Genomic DNA, 21,928 nt, shown 5'->3' with positions numbered 1-21,928 from the left:
ACATCAGCGTGTCAGAGAAGGGAACCTTTAAGCTTTGGCTTATGTCCAGAACCAAAGAAGAAAAGAAAGTAATGCCATGAGGAATATGTTTCATTTTAATCTACTTCACTGCTGGAGACCTATGTTGGTCTCTCTTTAAAGTTATTATTATTATTACTTTCCTTCAAGGGGGAGTGTAAGAAATGTAAGAAAGTCCAAAGAAATTCCCTCCTCTAAGTGCTTACAAAAGTAGAGTACTTGAAATGTTGCTAGAGAAAATGCTGCACCTTGTGTTACTATTATAACACTACTAATAGTTTACAGGAGGACTTAACAAACCCTGATGGGATTGTTCCAGCACAGAAACTGTCCTCCAAGAAGAAATGATGGATGGTTTCCACAAACATCTTACAGTAGTTTCTTGGTGTTAGAAGGATCTTATGCTTTCTGGGCTAAGGGGCGACAAAAGCGCTTTCCCTCAAGAAGGAAGGAAACTCAATGTACAGATTTAGTGCCCCTTAGAAGTAAGCCCTTTAAGGATAGAAATTTAATTTGGTAGAGTCAGCTTATGTTTAGTGCAACAGAAATATAGAGTATGGAATGTTTTTAATTGGATGGGCCAAAGGGATTAGATAAAACACCAACTACAACAATAACACCACAAGAACACCCAAAGAATCTGAATTTAAGATGGGATGTTAAAGAGGAGGGAGAATACTGGAGCAAGGTATGTGGGTCCAGTTCTACTTTATGAGGTAATTAGAATTTTTACTGCGAAGAAGTAAGAGAAGTGTTTTTGCAGGTGTAGTATTATTGATTTGGTGGAGAGAAAGGACACCTCTGTATTCTGTGCAGTGTATAACAAGAATATGTTCTAAACACTAAACACTGGATTTTTCAAAATGCAGCAAGAGATAGAAGCCAGGCCAGCCTGCTCAAAGCAGCACCTGCATTCCAGTGGTTAGTGCAGATCATGTGATGGAAGTTACTACCCAGGTAAAATGTTAATGACTAAACTTGGCACAGTTGAAGCTTTTAATCTTTTATTGCAGTTTTCTAAGGAGCGGCAAGTTATGGACAACAGCCCAGAAAAACTGAAGAAAGAGCTAGAGGAAGAACTGCAGCTCAGCAGTGAAGATTTGCGTAGCCATGCCTGGTACCACGGACGGATTCCTCGGCAGGTATGTTATTCTTTATCTTTTTGTTGCCAACAGTGTATTGAGCTTTCATAGGCAAAATTGCACTAAAGAATTACACATGCCTCTAATATCTGCACTAATTTAGCAGGAACATAATACTTTTTAACTGTGAAAGTTGTGTTTATCACAGCTTGGTGCAAAATGAAGTTGAGAAAGGATTCGGGGAAGACTCTGGTGGAAATTGTAACTATTTCAGGATTTTTTTTCACTGAGTAAAGGCAAAAAATTGAGTTTAAACTTTGTATCAGAACAGTATCTGCACATATTGTTCAGACAATACTTTGATTCAGTATACTGAGCTAAAGTTTAAATGTTCTTTGTTTGCTTTCTTGTGCATTGATTTTGGGGAAGAAAAAAGCGCAAAGTCTCTTCAGTGACTTTGCTCTGGTCATTATGACTGCGGTTAGAAATGTGTTACAACAGCCGTTGTATTGGAGCTCAGCTTCCAGGAGTGCCTGGAGCTCCCCCTGCGGGCTTCCCCCTCTGCGCACCCGGCTCTCAGGGGAGCCACGGGCTGCCTGCTGCCCCATCAATAAGGAGAGCAGACGTAGCGGCCATGTTTGTGACTTCACGTTCAAAGTTTGACACAGAAAGGACTGATTCAGTGCAGCGAAACAGGATTTGTCTGACTCCTTCCTAGTTTTGTGCAGTATTCATGAAGAATAACAAATGAAAGCTTCTGTCACTTCAGGTAATAATGAAAGCACAATTTCTGGGGTCCTGTGGTAATTATTTCTAAATGTTTGTGTGGTTGTATACTCAGATGCTTTAAACTGTAAAATAAAGTCATTTATTTTCTTTTATATTTTGCTTTCTAGTAGCAAACTAGAAGGCATTTATACATGCAAAAGTGTACGCATTCTTCTGATTGCTGGGTGTTTTCCAAGAAATCCCTCCAGATCTTTGCTGTGGGATGACATCATAATTTTCAGAATTGGAGATAGAATTTTTTCTACCATGCTTTGTGCTTTGCTTTCTATTTCCTGATTTTGTCTGTCCTGCTAGGGTAGCCAAATTAAGTCCTGTGTTTAAGAATATTTTGTTGTTTGGTGGTACTTGGTATTTGAATATTTGCTCCCTGATTCTAAAAGTATTTTTTGTATAATCTTTTTCCTTACAGGTGGCAGAAGACCTAGTTCAGAGGGATGGAGATTTTCTGATTAGAGATTCTCTTTCCTGTCCTGGCAGCTTTGTTCTTACCTGTCAGTGGAAGAATACCTCTCAGCATTTTAAAATCAACAGGAAAGTTATAAGATTAAGTGAAGCCTACTGCCGTGTTCAATATCAGTTTGAACTTGAAAGTTTTGACAGTATCCCTGGCTTAGTTAGATACTATGTTGGGAATCGCACACCAATATCAAAACAGAGTGGAGCAATTATTTTTCAGCCTATCAACAGGACTGTGCCTCTCAGGTGTCTAGAAGAAAAGTATGGCTTAACTCCAGACCGACAAAAAGAGCAAAGTATCCCTGAAGGAAAAACAGAAACTGCAAAAAGACTGAGTCTTGGTATAGCCAGCATGCAGTCCCAGGAGCAGAGCATACCCAGAGGAAATCTTTTGAGGTACTTTAATTTTTCTGTCCTTAAAGGGTGAAGTGAGGTAGCTCCATCAGCTCCCACTGTGGGTGTGGGATAACAGATGCTAATTACAGTGTCCAGATCAATGTCATATTAAGAACTCTCAACATTCAAATGAGCTCCTAAATGCTGGAAGTTCACACGTATTATAACTTATTTAATTGCTCCCATGGTGGCATGAAGTATCTTTTAATCATACAAGCTGCCTGAGTAGAAAGCTAATGATCTTTGCCCTAATCGCAATATATTCTCTCAGTTAGATATGTGTGTTAAGATTGCAGAGTATATTTATGTTTTTGCTTGGATTTTTGTTTACCCTTTTAGAAACAAAGAAAAAAGTGGTAGCCAGCCAGCTAGTTTGGATCACGTTCTGGACAAGAGATTCCCTCTTAAAACTCACCAGTCGGAGAGCTATCTGCTGAGAGGTACGTTTTGTGATTAAACGTTGCGCACATAAAAGCAGTGAGTGCCTAAGTTTTCTGTTATGCTTCAGACAAAAGTAAGACTGCCCTGAGTACTGCATACAGTTACCACTATATAAGCTAAATTAATATACTGCTTGCACTGTAAGTACAGTCATTGGAATAGGTTCTTTAGTTACCAGTGATACATCTGTTGTGATCTGGGCAAATTCTAGTGCTTGCCTTCCGAGGCTGCCAGTCATTTTGAATATGTTAACTTAAAATTATACTGCTCATTGTGGGAAGACTACTTGAGACAAAAAAGATACTAAGTACTTGTACGGTGAGACTGTATTTTGATAGCAAGGATGTGCTTCTATGTTTAACATTTTACATGTGTAACAGAGACATTTAGAAAACAAATTTCTGTCCATCTGTAATTAAATTGATTATCTTATTCCAATCTATGGCTGCAAAATCCTCACTTTGGTACTGTGAATCTTTAATTCTGTATTAATCTAAAAAGTAGTGCTGTGCATTTTGTCATGGGGTCCTCTGAGCAGGTTCTGACATCATAGCACTTATAGGCGATGGGTGTATTTTGTTGACTCGTACATGAATTGAGAGTCAACTGAAACAAGCAGTAAAAAACACTTTGCAGTACGTAGCAGCAAATGCACTGAGAACTGCAGATGAGGAATGTCTGACAAACGTGTAAGTCCCACATTGGATATTGAGTTTTGCATACACAATGAACATAGGATTCAACACATAAATGCTTGGATACATTTTTCCAGCTCTTCAAACTAGCTACTATTCAGCCAAAAAAGTTAGCATCCCTGAAATTCATTCCTTCCATACCTTAGTATGTGCTCAGGCTTGACTTTGGGAAGCTTTTCTTTCATCTCAAACTTATCATTCTCAGAAATGACTCATCTGTTATGCCGTGTGGCTGGAAGTTTCTGTTTTTGTAGCACAGATCAGGTTACAAAGAAACCTCCTATTCCAAGCCATGGAGACTATCCAGCTCTGACATTACAGCCTATGTATGCAGCTGGGACTGGAGTTATTGTCAGCATTCCCACAGAATAACACAGTGCAGCTGTTCCGTGTACTTGGGATTTTGGGAGGATCAGCAATTGAATGGAATTTGTTGGCTAGCTCATTCCTCAAAATTTAACTTCATATACATATAATCAGTGAATAATTTGCATGTTCAGACAATAATTTCCTCAGGAAATAGTGTTAAGAAAAGACCCTGGGATATAGGCACCAGGAATTGTGTGTTTTGGCCTTCTAACTTAACGTATCAACAAAATAGAAATTTTTTTCTTTTTGTTTTCTTCTGCAGGTTCAAGACATTCCTCTCGATTACCTGAAGCAGATGCTGCCTCCTGCCCAAGCTCTCCTGCATTTAGAACGGGCAGTGAACCTTCTTTAAGCCCCACAGTTGTTCAGAAAGTAACCTATGATTCACAAGCAGGAGAAGCTCTTAGAGGATCAGACAGCCAGCTCTATCCAAAGCCTCCACCTAAACCCAGCAAAGCAGCCCTGCTGAAGACCCCAGATTCTCCTACGGTTTCCCATAGCTCAGAAGGACACTATTGTGAGCTAAGCCTTGCCAGAGATTCTGCAGCAACAAAACAACATTTATGCCAGAAAAACAGTTATGTGGAGCATCTGACACAAAAGGAGAGGGGAACACAATCGTTCAGGAACTCTGAAACAAGTTATTTGATCCTGGATGATGACCCTACAACGAATTCTGCAAGTCCTTTAGATGTTTCAACTGAGACGGATGAAAAAAATAATGTGTTTTCTGCACCTCTTTTTGAGACGTTGTCTAGTTTTAAACCAAATGATTTTGAATCCAGACTACTTCCGTCTGAAAACAAGCCTTTGGAAACATCAATGCTAAGAAAAATTAAGGAGCTTTTCACCAAGAATAATCCAAAGGTTATTGCACAGCATATTCTTAGAATGGACTGCAAGGTAAAAAAAATATATATACATATTATATATTATATACATATGTATATATTCCACTATACTTTATATTGTGCAAGTATAGGGTTTTTTCAGAGAATAAGATTTTAAGATTGATAGATTTGCAGCTAACATATTAAATGTACTGACTCATAGGAATTTTTGGGTGACTTTTTTTTTTCCCTATTTGAAGAACAAAAATATCCCAAATCCCTTTGGACTAAATGTGTCTCCTGTCAGCCTTGGCTTCAGACTCAAATTCTCAGTGTTCCATACATCTCTTTAATCTCCTATCAGTTGCTGTGTGTTCTCTGATTCTCACTTAGTGGCGGCTGCTGCTAAGTGAGGCTTCATGGAGATATGGCTGCTTAGAAAAACGTGGTCTAGGGGCAAGTGTGTAAACTCAGAGCAAGACAGCAGCTCTCTAGGATGCTTTCCTGGGGAGGTCTTGTGTTTTGATGCCTTCTTCCAGTGATAGCCTCTTTATTTTAAATCCTGTAAGCTTTGGACACTAAGGACTAAGGACACTAAATAGCTGGTAGTATGGGAACCTGTACAATTAAGGAGAGGCTGGAGTGTCTTAAATATTCAGATTTGTGTATATTGGAGCAGGAACAATAACTAGCTAGCGCAGGCAAGTCTGCATTGTTGTCTTCATCTTGTGGAACTGAGAGCCAGTGACAGTCATTCATTGGTAACTTGTTGGATACCATTACACTGGTAAAAACTGCTAAGTTACAATTAGACTGGCATGGCACCTGGGCCAGAATACATGCTTTGTACTGAGATCTGTGTCAAGGCTGAAGATCACAGGCCTTCTTGTGGTATCAGAAATTTTGCTTTTAAATAACATCTGCAGTTTTATAGAAACTTTAATTTGTGGAAGAAGCACCTCTGTATTAAGTGGTGGAGTGAGTCTACCACTTGTATGTTGGAGAGGAATCTTTGTGAAGTAACTGTGATCTCCATGCATCCAGGGCATCACTCCTGCTTCTCCAGAAGTGAAAAAAGTTTCTCTATGGTGCTTGATATTGCACCAGCGAGGCTTGCTGCATGGCAGATTGTTTTTGTCTTTTCATAACCGAAAAAGCCTGCTGATAGATGTATTTAGAAATAAGAGGCAGATTGGTTTGTAAACATGTCAGTGTTTAGGCCTTAATCTAGCAGATAACCTCACATTATGTTAATTTGGCTTTGCTTGTAATTGTTGCTAATTACAACCATTAGCTAATACACCACGGTTAAAAACCAGGGGCAAATTGGTGAGGATGTCAGTTTTCACATACTGATTTCATTAGGCGCTCAACACTGTGTCCTCCCCAAAGTTCTTTTTCTGGTTAATCCTTACAAGAACCCTGTGGTGTAATCTAAAACATTCTGAGCAATGTTGTCCTTTTAGAAATAAGGAAAGCCAAGCAAATGCAATCTCAAGGCCCCAAGAGCAGCGCCATGCTGATAAGCACCAGGTCAGGGGAGCACATTTCCTGGAGCTTGCATATGGATCTACTGGAAGCAGAGGACATAGTTTGACAAAGTATTTTGGTCACACCTTTTATGCTTTCTTATTATGGAATCACTGGGCAGAAAGATTTTTTACTGCTCTTGTGTGAGACAGTGGCCGTGTGAGAGTTGAGTTGTTCTTGGATTGCTGCATTCCTGCTTATGTCCTAGAACCAACCTAGAGTGGAAAGTTTGGAAAGTCTGTGGGCTTTTTAAGTAGTTTCAAAATTCATCTTCAAATTTTTCAGGTGGCAAGGATACTAGACGTTTCTGAAGAGATGAGGAGGATTATGGGAGTGAACTCCGGTCTTGAACTGATTACTTTGCCTTATGGACATCAATTGCGCCTGGACCTAATTGAAAGGTAAATGTTCCTATGAGTCCTTATTTCCAAGGCAGATGGCCCTGAAAAGGACAGAGCACTGTTACTCTGTACTCAACATCTTCTCAAAGAATGCTTTCCTGTACATTTGCTGAATTTGTGTGTGCAGAAGATAGTTTATCGCTGCTTTTTGCAAAAGTAAATTCCTTGAGGTCATAGGGCAACTCTGTGCTTGTAGTACTGGGAGGTGGGTGCTATGGAAAGCAGGATCCTAGAGCTGCTGAAAATCTTCAGCTCTCTTTTAATCGTTCCTATTAAGGAAAGTTCAGAGGACCTACGTTCCAGCTGACTGCACAAGCGGTTTTTTTGGTAGAGAATCCTGATAATTACCTTTTGCAGATGGGGAAAAGAGCAAAAGAACTAGCAAAGGTGGGGTGTGTGTGTGATTTTGTAGTTGGTTTTCTTTCTTCTTCTTTTTTAATTATTAGTGTTTTTTATCAGCAAAGTTTTCTGCGAAAACTGTCCAAGTTAAGAGGGAGTAATCAGGATCTTCTATCCTGATTTAGTTTCTCTGATTCAGATGTCAGTAGTTTAGTTGCTGAAATTTAGGAGGAAGTCCTCAAGATTTGAGTGCAGAAGCAGCACAATGGGAACTGGAGCTATTATCCACTATTATCCAACAAGTTTGGTCACTCATTGCACAAGCAAAATTTTGCATTCAAAACTTTAGGGATATTCAGCCAGCCAGCCAGCACGCCATAAGGCATTACTGATCTCTCTCTGATTTCTAGCTATTGACAGCTCATGTCCTGTTCACAAGTGGAGTAAAACAGAAAAGCAACTCACTTGGCTGGTTCAGGCAGTCATGTTCCATATGCCTGATGTTGAGTGCAGCTAATATTGACAACACTGACAGGGTGCTACCCAGGTTTTTTTGAACAGAGTACCACAGATCTGGCTGACCAGTAATTAGCACTGAATGAACAGCACTGAATGAACAGCACTGAAGAAAACGTACTAGAACATAAACTCAAAAAAACATTCTATATTAATGGCATTGCAGCTCTTGATAAGAAGATGCTGTAAAGAGCAAGTGATACTGAAATATACCTGAGTTGATCTTCTCTGAACTTATGTACGTCATAATGTATTAATAATTAGTAACCACTAATATAAATTGTTTCACTTGCAGGCACAATACCATGGCAATAGGAATAGCTGTGGATATCTTAGGTTGCACAGGAAATCTGGAAGACAGAGCTGCAACATTAAACAAGATCATCCAAGTTGCAGTGGAGCTGAAGGACTCACTGGGGGATTTGTATGCATTTTCTGCCATTATGAAAGCACTGGAAATGCCACAGGTAAAAAAAATAAAAAAATAAAAAATGATCAATTTTCTCTTTACATTTCGAAAAGTAGTTATTAGTTGGTTTGATTAAACTAACTTATGTGGTAGCAGCATGTTTTTCCTGTGACTTGCTAGAGTAAAAAAAAATCTACATTCCTCTTATTTCATCTGAACAGGTCACCAGGTTAGAACAAACATGGACCTCTTTAAGACATCATTACACCCAGACTGCCATCATGTATGAAAAACAGCTGAAGCCATTCAGCAAAGCTTTGCATGAAGGACAAGGTGAGTGGAATACTGAGCATGAATTTGATGCTGTTTGGTTTAGCTTTTTAACTCTGCCCTTGCCACTTGCCTGTGGAAGGAGGTGAGCTGCTGTTTTGACAGCTGTGTATCATATATTTAAAAAGGCTACATAAAGCAGTAAAACAGTGAAATAGAAGGAAACAGTGCACAAGCAAAACAGGAGTATGTATGTGATTGATCGCATGCGTCCATGCAAAACATAAAATGCAGTGGAGCAGAAACCAAGAATAACTGCAAAATCTTGCCTCAAAGACAGGATAAAAAAATCTCCTTCTCTCTCTCCAAGGAAAGTTATTTTGGGCAGATTTGTTTTTTGTGTGCTTTGCCTACTGGATCAGATGATGAATTCTGGAATACAAAGAATGGGTCAATCATGTAATTCCTTTGATCACTTCATCAGGTGCTCTTAGCAGCTCTGATCTCCATAGGGGCCTAAGGGGGAGGGATGTTTCTCTGAACACTTCTGTGGCTAAGAGAACAGGTAGAGATAGAAAACTTTTTAGTCCCACAGTTCTTGCTGTGGTTTATCTTATCTTGGCCCACTCCCCCAAGCCAAGCAACTTAGTAGAAACTGGCAGGACAGAATATATCAGAAGCGAGGTGCTAATTTTGTGATTCAAGACAAGTGCCAGTTTCTGACTTAGAAAAGAATACTGCATTTACAATACTTGATTCAGTTAGCATTTCCATGTCTGATATGGTTTGTTGTTCTCTATTCCAGAGATGGTCAGTGTTCCACAGAACCTAACATTGCCACTGCTGATGCCTATTGTTACCTTGATGGAGCGACAAGCTGTCACTTTTGAAGGGATGGATCTGTGGGAAAGCAGTGACCAAAGCTGTGAAATAATGTTCAGGCACTTGACCACGGCTCGTCAGATAGCACAGAATGCAGAAACGTACAGCTTGACTGCACAACGGATGCTGGAAGGTAGGGAGCACCGACAGGAGAAATGCGTATTAACAGAACATGTGGGCTATGTCTGAAGAATAAGATCTCTGCTTAAGTGAAAGGAATAGTCGCTGCAATAAATTCTTCTCAGCTTTCATGGGAGCTGATATAGAAGCAAAGGTCATGCAGGAAAGTCGGTAACTGAATCTAAGTACAGGAAGAATCAAGGAAAACTCGCTGCTTCCTGTGCAATTGAAGTCTGCACTCTGATCTTTGGAAATAAGTTACCATTTACCATAGCAAGATTCTTTACCAGGAGGCCAAGATGCAACACAAAGATCTTGACATCTTGCAGCCAGAAAGGAGCAGTAGGTTAGTAATGTGACTTTTATAACTTAAGATTGCAGTGAAAAAGTTGAGACAGGGAAGAAAAGTAGTTCTACAGCAAGTATGCATCAGTAATTAGTTTCTAATGACTGTACTGACAATTATGTGCATAACAACTCTAGGCCATTAGAATTCAGCAAAGGATAGCTTATCCCACTATACCTGCAGCCATTCTAGTGCTACTAGAATACAACATGTTGAAGTTTTTCACTTTTTCTAGCTTGTTAAAACAGTGCAAAAGAAACCAAGCAGACTAAAGCTCTTCTTATTTGCAGGGAATGCAGTTTAAAAGGCAATTCTTCCAAGTAAAAAAAACTTGCTTGATGGTGACACTATTCTTTTTACTTACTAGGTTTCCAGCCAGATGAAGAGATGAGCGAAATCTTCAAGACAGAATTTCAAATGAGATTGCTCTGGGGCAGCAAAGGAGCACAAGTTAATCAGAATGAAAGATATGAGAAGTTCAGCCAGATTTTAACTGCACTTTCCCGAAAACTGGAACCTCCTCCAGTGAAGCAGGTGGAACAATTAAGTATCTGAGACTATAAACACTATTAAGTGAAGATATACTTGAAATAACTGTAGCTTGCTTTCAGTAATTTGATACTGCACGTACTTCTTGCATTTCACAAGATGTTTAGAACTTCTAATTGCACAATGCACACTTGTTTTAAAACTACTGACTTCTCCAACAAATTATTTATTTACTGTGCCACTACATCGTTAAATGATCCCTTTATGCAGGTAGGTCATCCCTGTAAAGTACTCTAGCTTTCTGCATTTCCTTAAGGTTGCAATCTTTTGATAATGTCTAAGAATAGGGGCATCTGCATTATAATTATATTTAAATGAAGCAAATAGTGTAAATAAAGTGATAGATTAACTATGTGACAGTTGTATAATACTCCTTAACTGGGTATAAAACACTGTGTATAGAATTGTGAATTAAAGTATATCTTTATGCAAAATAATCTATAGTTGAAGAAATTATCTGTGACTGCAACAGAAGGCTCAAATTTCACTTTACCTATGGAAGTGGAAAATTAATTGTGTGTGTGTTGGGACAATTGAAAGTTTTTTTTTCCAGACAGCATGTGAAGCACTTTAATTTTTGCTGGAGGCTGGGCAGCTACGCTGCCAGGAAATGAATGATGAAATGGCAAGAACAAACAACCTAGGTAATTAAAATGCTTTCATATATGAGTAAAGGTGGGTGTACGTATATATTAAAACTTACTTCACATTCTGAGGTGAATCACGATAAGCAGTACTTACTTTCTTTTTTTCTTGGATGAAGAGTTACTTCAGATTTCATAGATAATCAGAGTGCATAATGTTAACGTAAAGAATGCTTCAGCAGCAAATGTTATATTGTCATTACATGTACAGACTTGATGTATAAGCATTCTCAGAAATTGTATAAATAATTAGGCAAGAACTGTGGTTACAGAGTTGCATTTGTTCACTGTAAGTAAGCCTGTCTCTGGAGTAAGATGTTATGGCATTTTAAAGTACTAGAATAGGGCAAGTAGGCAAATGAGCAAACCAACCACTACCACAATGGTGGCAATCAGTTCCCCTTTAGCTACAGTCACTGCAGAAGGACTACAACCATACCAAGAGGTAACAGAGCTCCTGTTCACGTTGTCACACTGCAAAGTCTCCCTATCAATGTTAAGAAAAAGGTTGAAGCTAATTTTTTAAACCATGAAAAGATCTTTTTATTCCATGAAAATACTCTCAACAGAGAACACTATCTTTAAACAAAGCATTTAACATTTAGGAAATCAACATGTGCACAAACAGAAGATTAAAAATTACTGGAAAAGGCAAGTCTTTTAGACACCTCACATTCAGAATTTTAGAATAAGTGATTTATAACTAGCTATGCAAGGACAGATGTATTTTTTCCTATGCTTAATAACCCTCCCACAAGTTGCACTATCCCTAGTGAAAGCAACCTGCCTTCAATGGAAGCAAATCCTGGTTTTAGAAAAACAAACAGTAGTGTAAATAGAACATTTTGTCCTTTCCCAGGAAGTGTTATTACTGACCTGTACGGCTGTTAGCCAGGCAAACCACAGGCCCTTTAGCAGAAAATACACAGATCACATTTCTTCCTTTCCTCTAGTTTTAAAATGAAAAAAGTACTATTTAAAAAAAAAAACAAACTACGTAAATAGTTTTGTCAGTATTGAGTATTGTCACATTATAATATAAATAACCCTGTATACAAGCTCCAAAAATCTAAACTTTAGCATTTAATAGCCCCCATAATACACTAGGTCAAGCTGTGTAATAATGGTAAAAAATGAATAAACCTCTACACAAGTCACTCAAATTCAGTTTTACTGGTAGTACAGTTCCTAATAACACTGAAATTAAAAAGAATCCAGCACTTCTCCATCCAAATATTGCTTGAGACCCCACAAAAACAGGATGTTTTGATTATTATTTCCCAAACAGCAGTTGGCTGGGTAGACGAGCTTTGTTTGATGCAAATATCCCCCCCCGCCCAAAATCTCTAATCTAATTATTATCACCCTAGTAGATCAGATATGATGTATTTATTAATAGAACCACAAATGGGAGGCAAGACAACATAAAGCAACAGGGGCACTGCAGACAACTATATTTACACGTATAAACATATCCAAATTTCAATTGTTTACAAGTAAAAGTGCACATAGATCATTACGAAGTATCACTCAAATTTCAACTGGTCCATACAATGAAGCATCACCTAGAAACGGACTAGCACTGCAGTAATTTAATTAAAATTGGAACTTCATAGTCAAAAAACTAAAAGAGTTTCCATAAAAATAGTTTTAAAAATATTAAAATCAAATTAAGAGATACACATCCCAATGTATAAAATTCATGATGCACCATGTATCCTGTAAAGTAGAGCTCTACAAAACACCTACCATGTCTACCTCAGCAGCTGCAGCACTGTGGAAAGAGCTGAGACACAAAGCCCTTCGTGAGATACTGTAAGTGGTAGTGTTGGCAACAACAGATTTAGGCACTATAGTTTAAGGCAGCAGTAGAATGGCAAGTGGTTGACTTCTAAAAACAGTCATTAGCTCGCAGTGGTGAATCTCTCTGGCGGTGTTCCAGGTTTTCAGTGCTGACAGTAGGTTACTGAAGTGCTGAAGATGGACCACAGGTCTAGAAGTTTCTCCTGACTGCATTGTAGGTTAGAGCTGGGATGTATCATTTCCCCAATCAACATAACATAAATACATTACGGTCTCTTACCGGTTATGCTAAAAACTGGAATGTAACGATGGTTGTAGTGGAAAAGTTATAGCAGCATACATGGATACTGGATGAAACTCTAGTACTGAAAGTATTTAAAGAGAATGATTTGTTACAAAGTAAGAGAAGCAATGATGTCAAACAAGCGTTATGCAGATATGCCTGACTGTCCTAGGCATGCAAGAGGAGGTTAAGGGCGAGCATGGAGGTGGTGCAGGCAGACTGGTAGCTGACACGGTTCTAAATGACTGCCATTTAAAATGAGTAGGAAAGAGTATAACCAAACCAACCAGAATGTAGCATGAGCTAAAATATAGTACGGGCCTCTTTGACCACCTATGACAACGAAAATAATGCGGTTTTAGGAAGAGATGCCTTTTTACTCTGGTAATGGAATCCTATTTTCCTGCACAAATTTAAGAATTTGTAATACATCCTTAGTTACGTATGGAAATGCTAAGAATGTTAGTGACTAAATGTATGTCTGCATGCATTCATGCAACTAGCTTTTCCCCTTGTTCAATGGGCATCCCAGTCTAACACCTCCCTCCCACCCCCCGCCCCAAGCAGCTGCATGTAACCTCCTTCAAGATCTCGCCCATTTTCTCAGAAACCCGCTTCAGGAACCTGCAGTCCAAGAGGAAAAAGAAAAGAACAAAGTTACTGAAGGCCTTTAGAAGACAGGGAAGCGTGCTCAGTTCTAACAGGCCATTCTCAGTGGCTATACACTAGCCTTGTATTACTCTCATAAATTCACATTAGAAATACCAGCAATAGTTTCTAGATGAAATCAAGTAGTGCAATGCAGTTTCCAAGCCTCAATGATTTAACAGTGAGTGGAACAGAATTAGTTTAAAAAAGAAAAACCTTGATTTCAAACTAAACATGATATAATTCAAAGACAACTTACAGGCACAGATTAAGAATCTAAAATCGTTCCCTTTTCAGGAGCAAATGGAGGTTAAAATTGAGTAAAACACCAAGAATTAATTAAATGTGGCTTTTGTTGTTGTTGGATTTTTTTCTGGTTCAAGGTGTGTATAGTTAAAACAATGCAGTTGTGTCCCATACACAACGTTCTACATGAGAACTACAGCAAGGGAAGGAGAGGCAGGTCAGTGGACCTTCTGTCCTTTTTAATCATACTGTTTTCTTCCTGAGTAATTTTGTTGAGCTTTTTGATTCAGAAAAGATCTTCCTGTTTAAGAAGTGAAAGATGCCAAGTATTTGCTAAGAAAGGAAATAATAATTTTCAGTAACTGAATTCAGTTAGTAGAGGGATAAAACACTCGTTTAAGCATATAGTTTTAAGTCAGGGAAGTGAACAGTGTATCTGAGAGGTCTTCAAAACTAAAGTAATTTTTCAGTTCTCTGTAAAGACAAAGTATTGTACAGAACAAGCAGGAATCCTGGTCTTTCTCCATTTTATAGCTGAATTGGATTTAGTGCTTTATAGAGCAGGAACATTTTATCAGTGAACAAAGCAGAAAGCATTAGCCAGAATTATGGACCAATTTAATGCTGTTATCTCTAGAAAAGCTACAGCAAACTCACATTGCAAACAATAGGCCATTCCTGACTTCTGTTATTCTCATGCTTTCCATGAACCTGCCTGACTTACTATTTTTCCACTATTTTCCCTGGAAAACGTACACTTGAAAGTTGCCAATTTACTGTTAGATATAGGTTACTGCACCTTTGCTGTTTTTCTCTAGCGTTACATCTATATAAGATGTTGGTACATAGCCTTCCTCTCCATTTTGTCTTCGAGCTCTTGTCCACCCATCTCCTTTGTCCTCCTCAATAATGTACAAAATTTCCCCTTCTTTCATTGCCAGAGTGCCTTCATTATGACCTGGGAAAACAGAAGGCAAAGAAGACAGAATTTCTATTTTTTTTCTCAGAACGTAGCTTCCAGATTACATATAAACAGGAAGTATCAAAAATCTGTGAAGCAAACATATGGTCAAACAGGCTGAGACAGACAAAAACCTAGTCCAATCTCTGTAGCTGAATATTTGCCAAAGTTGTGCTAACTTTTCTGAAGAAACAGCAGAGAAGCAGTACTTATGAATTAAACTTATTTCCACTGCTCTTATAAGCAACCAATTGCTCATAAAAATTTACATTATTTTACCTCAATTCTCTGCAGCAAAACATCCATACCCTACAGGCAAATTATTTTTGAGTCAAGCAACCATAGTGTATGTTGTTAACCTTACCATCAAAAGGATATATTGCCTTGCAATGTCCTATAGCTGGTAATGGATCATCATCTTCAAACTCATCGTCAAACTCATTTGGATGCGCGTGCTGCTGTGGTGGGCCTCGGACTTCCTGATTCGCATCATCTGTGTAACTCCCTTCAGGGCTATAATGCAATGATCACAGCATGAGGATTCTTCAGAGTTCTGAGCTCTGAACATATATACATCATAGGAAAGTGCAAGACCCTGGATATTTCTTTGGGAAGGCATGTTAACAGTTCCGGAAGTGATCTTCTGAAAGTGTTTTGATCTAACAACAAGGGCTTGGACCAAATTCTCTTACAAAACCAAAGAAATCAGGTCAGTGTAACGTAATGGAAGAAAACAGCATTAAAAGGTACTATGAGCAGGTGTTACAGTTCAACTCTCCATTTTTCTACATTACCGTGATGATCTTAGTGACCTCTAGAATTTAGAACTAGTAAGATTATCCTTTGGAAGGACATAAACTTTCAGAGGTTAAGGAGCAACCTTCTATTAACTATCGGAGAGAGATAATGATTCTAGCATAGATTTAAAAGCAGTAGAGATAGAATAGAATAGTGACCTCTCTCTGCCCTGTGTTACAAGGTGGTTGATATCACTGCTGTGTCGCCTGTCAGTTCTGGCTGCTACTTTTCCTTCAACTTCAGAGAGCCAGGCCTTGAAGAAAAGAAGACAAATACTGGTATCAAGATGAAAGCTGATCCTAAACCAGCAACTACAATTTAAAAAATGCACTTAACTACATACTGTTTAGTTGTTGGTGTACAGCCACAGAGGGACTGTATTCATCTATGAAGTCTTGAAGTTATTTTATATGAAGCATAAATATTTCTGCTTAGCCTATACTCTGTTCTGGTGTTAAGTAACAGAGAAAAAAAATCTGTAACCACCTATGACTTGCAGAATAATTCATTCATAAATTCTTCTCAACATCCTGCATCTACTATAAAGTACACTGTCATTCCAGCTAGACTAACATTTCTGAAAATAGAGCACCCCACAGAAAACTGTATTGGGAGATCTTGGTTTAATCAAGTAGTTTCACAGCTGATATGTAACCCATAAGGCAGTGTACCATAATATCATTCATGTACATTTTCTAAGAAATTGCTTTAGATTCTAACCTCATTCTTGTGTATTTCCATCCGCAGGCGGTCCATGTTGCTCATTGTCTCAGCTAACTTTGGCTGTAAACTGCTTGGATCACCCATCTGGGGATTTTTTTCATAAACATCTCTCATCTTGATGAGGGCATCTCTAACATAGAAAACCCCACAATAATTATACAAATTATATATACCTGTACTAGTTCCTTAAAGCAAAGATAATGTTTACATTTGAAATCTTAGCCCATGATTACAGTTCACAGATAGTAAACAAAGATACTATACTGGAGCAGGAGGATGCAGTGTTAGCAGAATCTACGTATGGCAGATCTTCAATTAAAAATATTTTCAATAGCTTATTCTCTCCTATTTTTAAAGTTTTTGGCTAAAGCATAGGACTTTAACTATGATGCACTCACTTTTGGTCAGTTTCCTTCTGTAGTTCTCTGTTGAGTTCATCAATTCTCTGCTGAAGTTTCTTGCGTCTCTGTTCTGGAGGAAGGTGGCTGAAGTCTTCCAGTGCAGGGCCCTGAAAAAATAAATACTATTACACAAGTAGCACACGCATCTAGGCAGCTGAACTGACATACCCACACATGAACGGTGTTCACTGGAAGCAAGATGGACCTTCTCAGAACTCTACTTGACACACAGCTCTTTAAAAGACCACAACAGAATTGATGCGTGTTCTTGGTGCTATCCTGTAGTCACTCATTCAAGGTTCTTTCTACCTTCTGTAACAGCTGGCTTGGTGTTGCGATTAATAATTTGTAGATTAAGCACTAATTAGTCTAAGAAGTTGAGCCACGAAACTTCCTAGTTTAGCCACTGCCCCAGTGCAGATGTAGCAAAACCAACATTACTTACTGAACATTTATTTCAGTCAGAAGAAAAATCTAACGTGTATATAGCATATAGGTAATTGAATCTTTCCACAGACTGTTTTCAATGGCTACTTGGATGCTGTCAAAAAAAGAACACTGTCATTTGGACCTTTGTTCCAAAATATTAATAATATAGTTCTCTTTCAGAAGCTCATCAATCTTGCTAGAAAACATATTAAAAGAATCTCAATTGGACTTACAAAGTTCTGATACATTTTCCCTAGAGTAAAACCAGTTCACAGAGCATAGAATTTATACAATCAAACAAAACTTGCTCATATATTCCAAGTAACCTTCTTAATTATAAAAAAGAACATTTCAAGGGAGGAAAAAAAACCCTGCTAATTCTCAATTTTTATTATTATCTTTTTAAACTTAAGGCCAAATATTGGTATGAGCCCACATTTGCAAAGGTTTGACTGCAAGCTTGTGCTAAGATTATAAATAGTATGGTAGAATTGGCATGTAATAAAGCATGGGAGGAGATTTTTACCAATCGTGTGAATTTGATGTGCCAACTTTCCTCCGTAAGCAATAGACACCTAAACTGCTTATTAAGAAGGAAATATAGTACACATACTGGTAACAAAGTTACATTACTTTCTTACAAATATTTGTAGGTCAAAAAAACCTGCTTGCCATTACAGAGACCCTCCACAGATGTAAAATGAGCTGGACAGCATTTCTTTTGACAGGAAGCCTAATAAACATTGCTGTCAAGATTTTGACACAAACGGCCTTAGGTCCAGGTGCAGTTCTGGGTTTCTAGATTCCCCCATCTTCTTGCCCCTCAACTTCTTGGCTCTCCTCCACTTCTAAAATCCTAATCTGACTTTTTAAGATGGAAATACACGAGCCCATTAGAAAGAAAAAAAAAGGAAACCAAAGATCAAAGTATGGTGTTTCAAAAACAAAGCAAGAGTGTTTCTTAGAAAACAAAAAGGCTTTCAGGTGCTTCCACACGCTACAGAAAAACAGATAATCATGTCCTTTGTATCATTGTTCCTTACAGGTCAATTAATTAAAACCAGTGAGTAATATTCAGAGGAACACAGTTATTCATGTGAATTTTTTTACTTTTTTACTCTGCAAAGTTACAATATCGATTAAGGGGCATTTTTTCATTTAATATAAAAGCTTTCTAGTACTCCTAAACATAAAGGATCATCTCCTCTGTAAATGTCAGGTTGAATTCAAGTGCATGAATTTTGCAATATTCACTATTCCTCTTTTAAACAAGTCTTGTAATCTTTTTGTATACTCTTATTTTATGCTGCTTTAAAAATTATTTCTGAAACAGACAAAGCATAAGTATTTCCATCGTCACCAACTGATGAATGCTGGTCAACCTTAAAATCCCAAAACCACAGAATAAATTGCAGACAGATCACAAGTCTCATTATCTCACATTAAGCATGTGGATGGTTAAGAACATGACTGTGTATGAGAATGGAAAGTCTGAAGATGTATTCCAGTGCCTGACTTAGAGCAGTTATGATATGGAAACACTTTCAGAAGATTACTTTCATGCTATCTTAGCAGAAGTACAGCAGACAGATCAGCACACGGGCTTACCGTCTTCACCGACCACTGCACAGTTCATTTGAAAACAGAAAGAAACGGGAAATTACTCACATGTAACGACCAGTTACAAAAATGATTAATGCCTAAAAATGTATCTTTAAAGTATTAAACATTAATATTTTAAACTATGAAAATACGTTTTACTACGAGCACAAGAACAGCAAAAGACAATCAGGAATGCACTTCTGCGCTAAGCATTATAGATTTAAAAAAATCAGTAGATGAGAATAGGTAGTTTAACTTACAAAACTATAAAACACAACTTCTTTAAACTAGGGTTTAGATTTGAGTGTTCAAATGATACACTTAACAAGCTTTTACTGTGGGAGAAGAAACGCACACAGCCAACACTGCACAAAATAGCAGAATTTGATGATGATGAAGGACTGATCAGCCATATACAAATAGCTTTTTACAGCAATCCACTACCATCACCTTTACAAAGGTAATTTACACCTTATTATCACAGAAGGCTACAATAAACAAAGACCTTTTTCAAGTTAATGATTTTACTTTTTGTAAACAAACATTTGGGTCAGCATTGCTACCCTAGAATGTTTTAGTTATTCAACCTGGAAGAAGTAAATAAACAAAAGCACAGCTTTGCTTTAACATTCACTATGCTTTCCATGACCTTTTATAAGCCTTTCCAGAGAATGGCTAAGGAACTTAGGAGATAGACAGATATCTGCATTGATACGACCTTTAGCGATTGCTATGACTATTGATGATTAGAATTTCTAGCAATAAAGAAAATGAACATCCTTCACAAATGATACCATGGTAGAAAGCTCAACCAAGTCCAAAGCCGTACAATGGATACAGAATAAACTACTTTTTCTCTCTACAAAGAGCCTTCTAAGAAAATGCAAAATAAGATTTATGTATCACTGTTCACAACACAACCATGTATGTATCAAGCAGCAGTGAGGAAAGACCTCGTAAGTAAATGGAAATGATGATTTTGAAAATAATACTAGCTTATTAATGAAAGGGAGGCGTGGCTATTCCTAAGGCTTTTTTCCATAGCCTGTTAATTTTGTATAGAGAGAGAACTTCAGCTACTGTACACTATGTTCTCTGTACAGCAGATGGCAGGAAAAATCCTAATGCATGAAGCACAGAATGAGAGCAGCTCAGTTTTGTGATCTCTATTGCTTCAAATGACACCTGGGGCATAAAAAGCAGCATGTCTGGTATGCTTATTACCTGATCTTTGCTCATGGATAAATCTCAAAGCAAATTAAAACACCATTTGAAAGTTGTGCATGTCAATTCTATTTGGACATAGTTTTCCAGGGATAAAACCATGGAAGACATAGCACTTTGTATTAGGAACTATTAAGGATAGAACAAACACTATTTCAAAGATAAAACTGGTCAATGACATAAAATCTATTAAAATTACAGCACACATTTAAAGACATTTGATATGTGAGGTCTTTAAATGTTTGCAAGGTATTTTAAACCACATAAAATATTCATCTGGAAGACTTAGAGATTTCAAAACATTTGATACTGCCGGATAACGGAGATCATCCACATTTGGATGTTACTATCAATCTTCTGTATTAAGTTGATTCTATTTTACAGCACGGTCAATAAATTGGTAAGAATACAAAATTAAAATACTGTTTTTGTTTTCCATGGGTATTTTCTAGTTGTTAGTAACAAATTCTAGATCTATTAAGATTATAAGGTGTCAATTTGTGAGGATTTGATATATCCAATGATAAAACAAAAAGGTGGGGGTTAATCAAGATCTCTGCTACTTCAGCAACTTTAATCTAGTTCTTGAGTAGGTAAGGAAGGAATATTATCTTCACAACCAAAATAGATTACAATACCATTCAGAAAATAAAAGGAAAAGCTTCCCTTCATCAATACATACAGAATATCTGGGGGTCTGATATAAGATGCCATGACATGATTTAAAGAAAGTACATGAAAGCATAGCTCATTTCTGAATGATAGCAAGGGAGCCTCTAAATCATTAACTTTACTGCACTGCTATGCTGTACTTTGATCTCCACGTTACAGTAACCAGCCATTCTTGGTGCATAGGAGATAGCACGCTGATTTTTGTTTTCGAATACAAGAAAATCATGAATTAAATATGATCAGGTACATCCAATTATCTCATTATAAAGATCACTAAGCATCTTAAAACACACAAACTGGGCAGCCTGTATTTCACTGAAATAACAGGGAAGTGGCAATACATTTATCACTTGTACTGTAAATGTTCTTCTGTTGTCTTCCAAACAAATTCTATTTGCAGAACATGCCACTAATAATTGATAAATGAATTGACAAATCTCAAAGTAATTTTTCAATACCTTTACCCAGAAGTACCTTGGACAAAAACAATTTGTTAAGCATAAAATTAAGAGGGTAATTTTTCAGAAAATCAGGATTGCAAAATCTGCAAGCACTGTGTGCTGAAACATTTGATGTATAAAAAAATAAATGAAACTTCTCCATTCTTCGTTCTGTCTCAACATCAACTACTGTTATTTCAATTACAAGTCACCAAATAAAGCGATCATCTGTAAGCTTTTTTTATGGTTACTATTTATTCCCTGCGGTGTAGTACTGCTAAAATATGGCATATGATGGTAGGAAAACATTTGTGAACGTGAACAACAATGAATAAAAGTTATCAAACACATGCTGAGCACCCTCTTTATAAAACTTTTATTTTAGACACAAGCATTTGGAATGTTACAACAAGTATTTACACTATTGCAATTTTAATCTGGTGGTAAGGTCTGTATAATATGAAAAAAAAAACCCACAAACCAACAACCACCAGAGCATCCTAAAAGTGACTGTATAGCTGAGTACTGCTTAAAAAAGAGTAAGCCTTATAATGAGGGTGAAGAGCATTAGAAAAGCCACATCACAAACACACTGTTCATAGCCCATCATGCATTT

The 21,928-nt window shown here is 37.6% G+C and overlaps 2 protein-coding genes across 8 annotated transcripts in view; one reads left to right on the top strand and one right to left on the bottom strand.

The window, feature by feature from the left end:
- The window catches only part of BCAR3 (BCAR3 adaptor protein, NSP family member), a 71,093-nt gene extending 59,156 nt beyond the window's left edge, over nucleotides 1–11,937 (top strand). For all 4 annotated transcript variants that reach the window (XM_048946922.1, XM_048946921.1, XM_048946923.1 and 1 more), the window contains 9 exons: nucleotides 1,032–1,160; nucleotides 2,299–2,741; nucleotides 3,081–3,181; nucleotides 4,509–5,149; nucleotides 6,892–7,007; nucleotides 8,158–8,329; nucleotides 8,493–8,604; nucleotides 9,347–9,556; nucleotides 10,257–11,937. In XM_048946922.1, the coding sequence (XP_048802879.1) occupies nucleotides 1,032–1,160; nucleotides 2,299–2,741; nucleotides 3,081–3,181; nucleotides 4,509–5,149; nucleotides 6,892–7,007; nucleotides 8,158–8,329; nucleotides 8,493–8,604; nucleotides 9,347–9,556; nucleotides 10,257–10,444 (2,112 nt within the window). In that variant the 3' untranslated portion in view covers nucleotides 10,445–11,937. The remainder of the gene's footprint in view (nucleotides 1–1,031; nucleotides 1,161–2,298; nucleotides 2,742–3,080; nucleotides 3,182–4,508; nucleotides 5,150–6,891; nucleotides 7,008–8,157; nucleotides 8,330–8,492; nucleotides 8,605–9,346; nucleotides 9,557–10,256) is intronic.
- Nucleotides 11,938–12,513: 576 nt separating this feature from the next.
- FNBP1L (formin binding protein 1 like) overlaps nucleotides 12,514–21,928 on the bottom strand; it is a 50,633-nt gene continuing 41,218 nt past the window's right edge. For 2 of the 4 annotated variants that reach the window (XM_048946927.1, XM_048946925.1), the window contains exons 10-14: nucleotides 16,943–17,052; nucleotides 16,542–16,674; nucleotides 15,980–16,074; nucleotides 15,388–15,536; nucleotides 12,514–15,020 (exon numbers count right to left, since the gene is read on the bottom strand). In XM_048946927.1, coding sequence (XP_048802884.1) covers nucleotides 14,842–15,020; nucleotides 15,388–15,536; nucleotides 15,980–16,074; nucleotides 16,542–16,674; nucleotides 16,943–17,052 — 666 coding nt within the window. In that variant the 3' untranslated portion in view covers nucleotides 12,514–14,841. Of the gene's footprint in view, nucleotides 15,021–15,387; nucleotides 15,537–15,979; nucleotides 16,075–16,541; nucleotides 16,675–16,942; nucleotides 17,053–18,982; nucleotides 18,998–21,928 lie in introns of all 4 variants that reach the window. The other 2 variants (XM_048946928.1, XM_048946926.1) reach the window with 2 other exon arrangements.

Source organism: Lagopus muta, chromosome 5 (assembly GCF_023343835.1).
Source record: "Lagopus muta isolate bLagMut1 chromosome 5, bLagMut1 primary, whole genome shotgun sequence".
Taxonomy (NCBI): Eukaryota; Metazoa; Chordata; class Aves; order Galliformes; family Phasianidae; genus Lagopus; species Lagopus muta.
The sequence above is the reverse complement of the archived record's forward strand: the minus strand, read 5'-3'. Positions and strand labels throughout refer to the sequence as shown.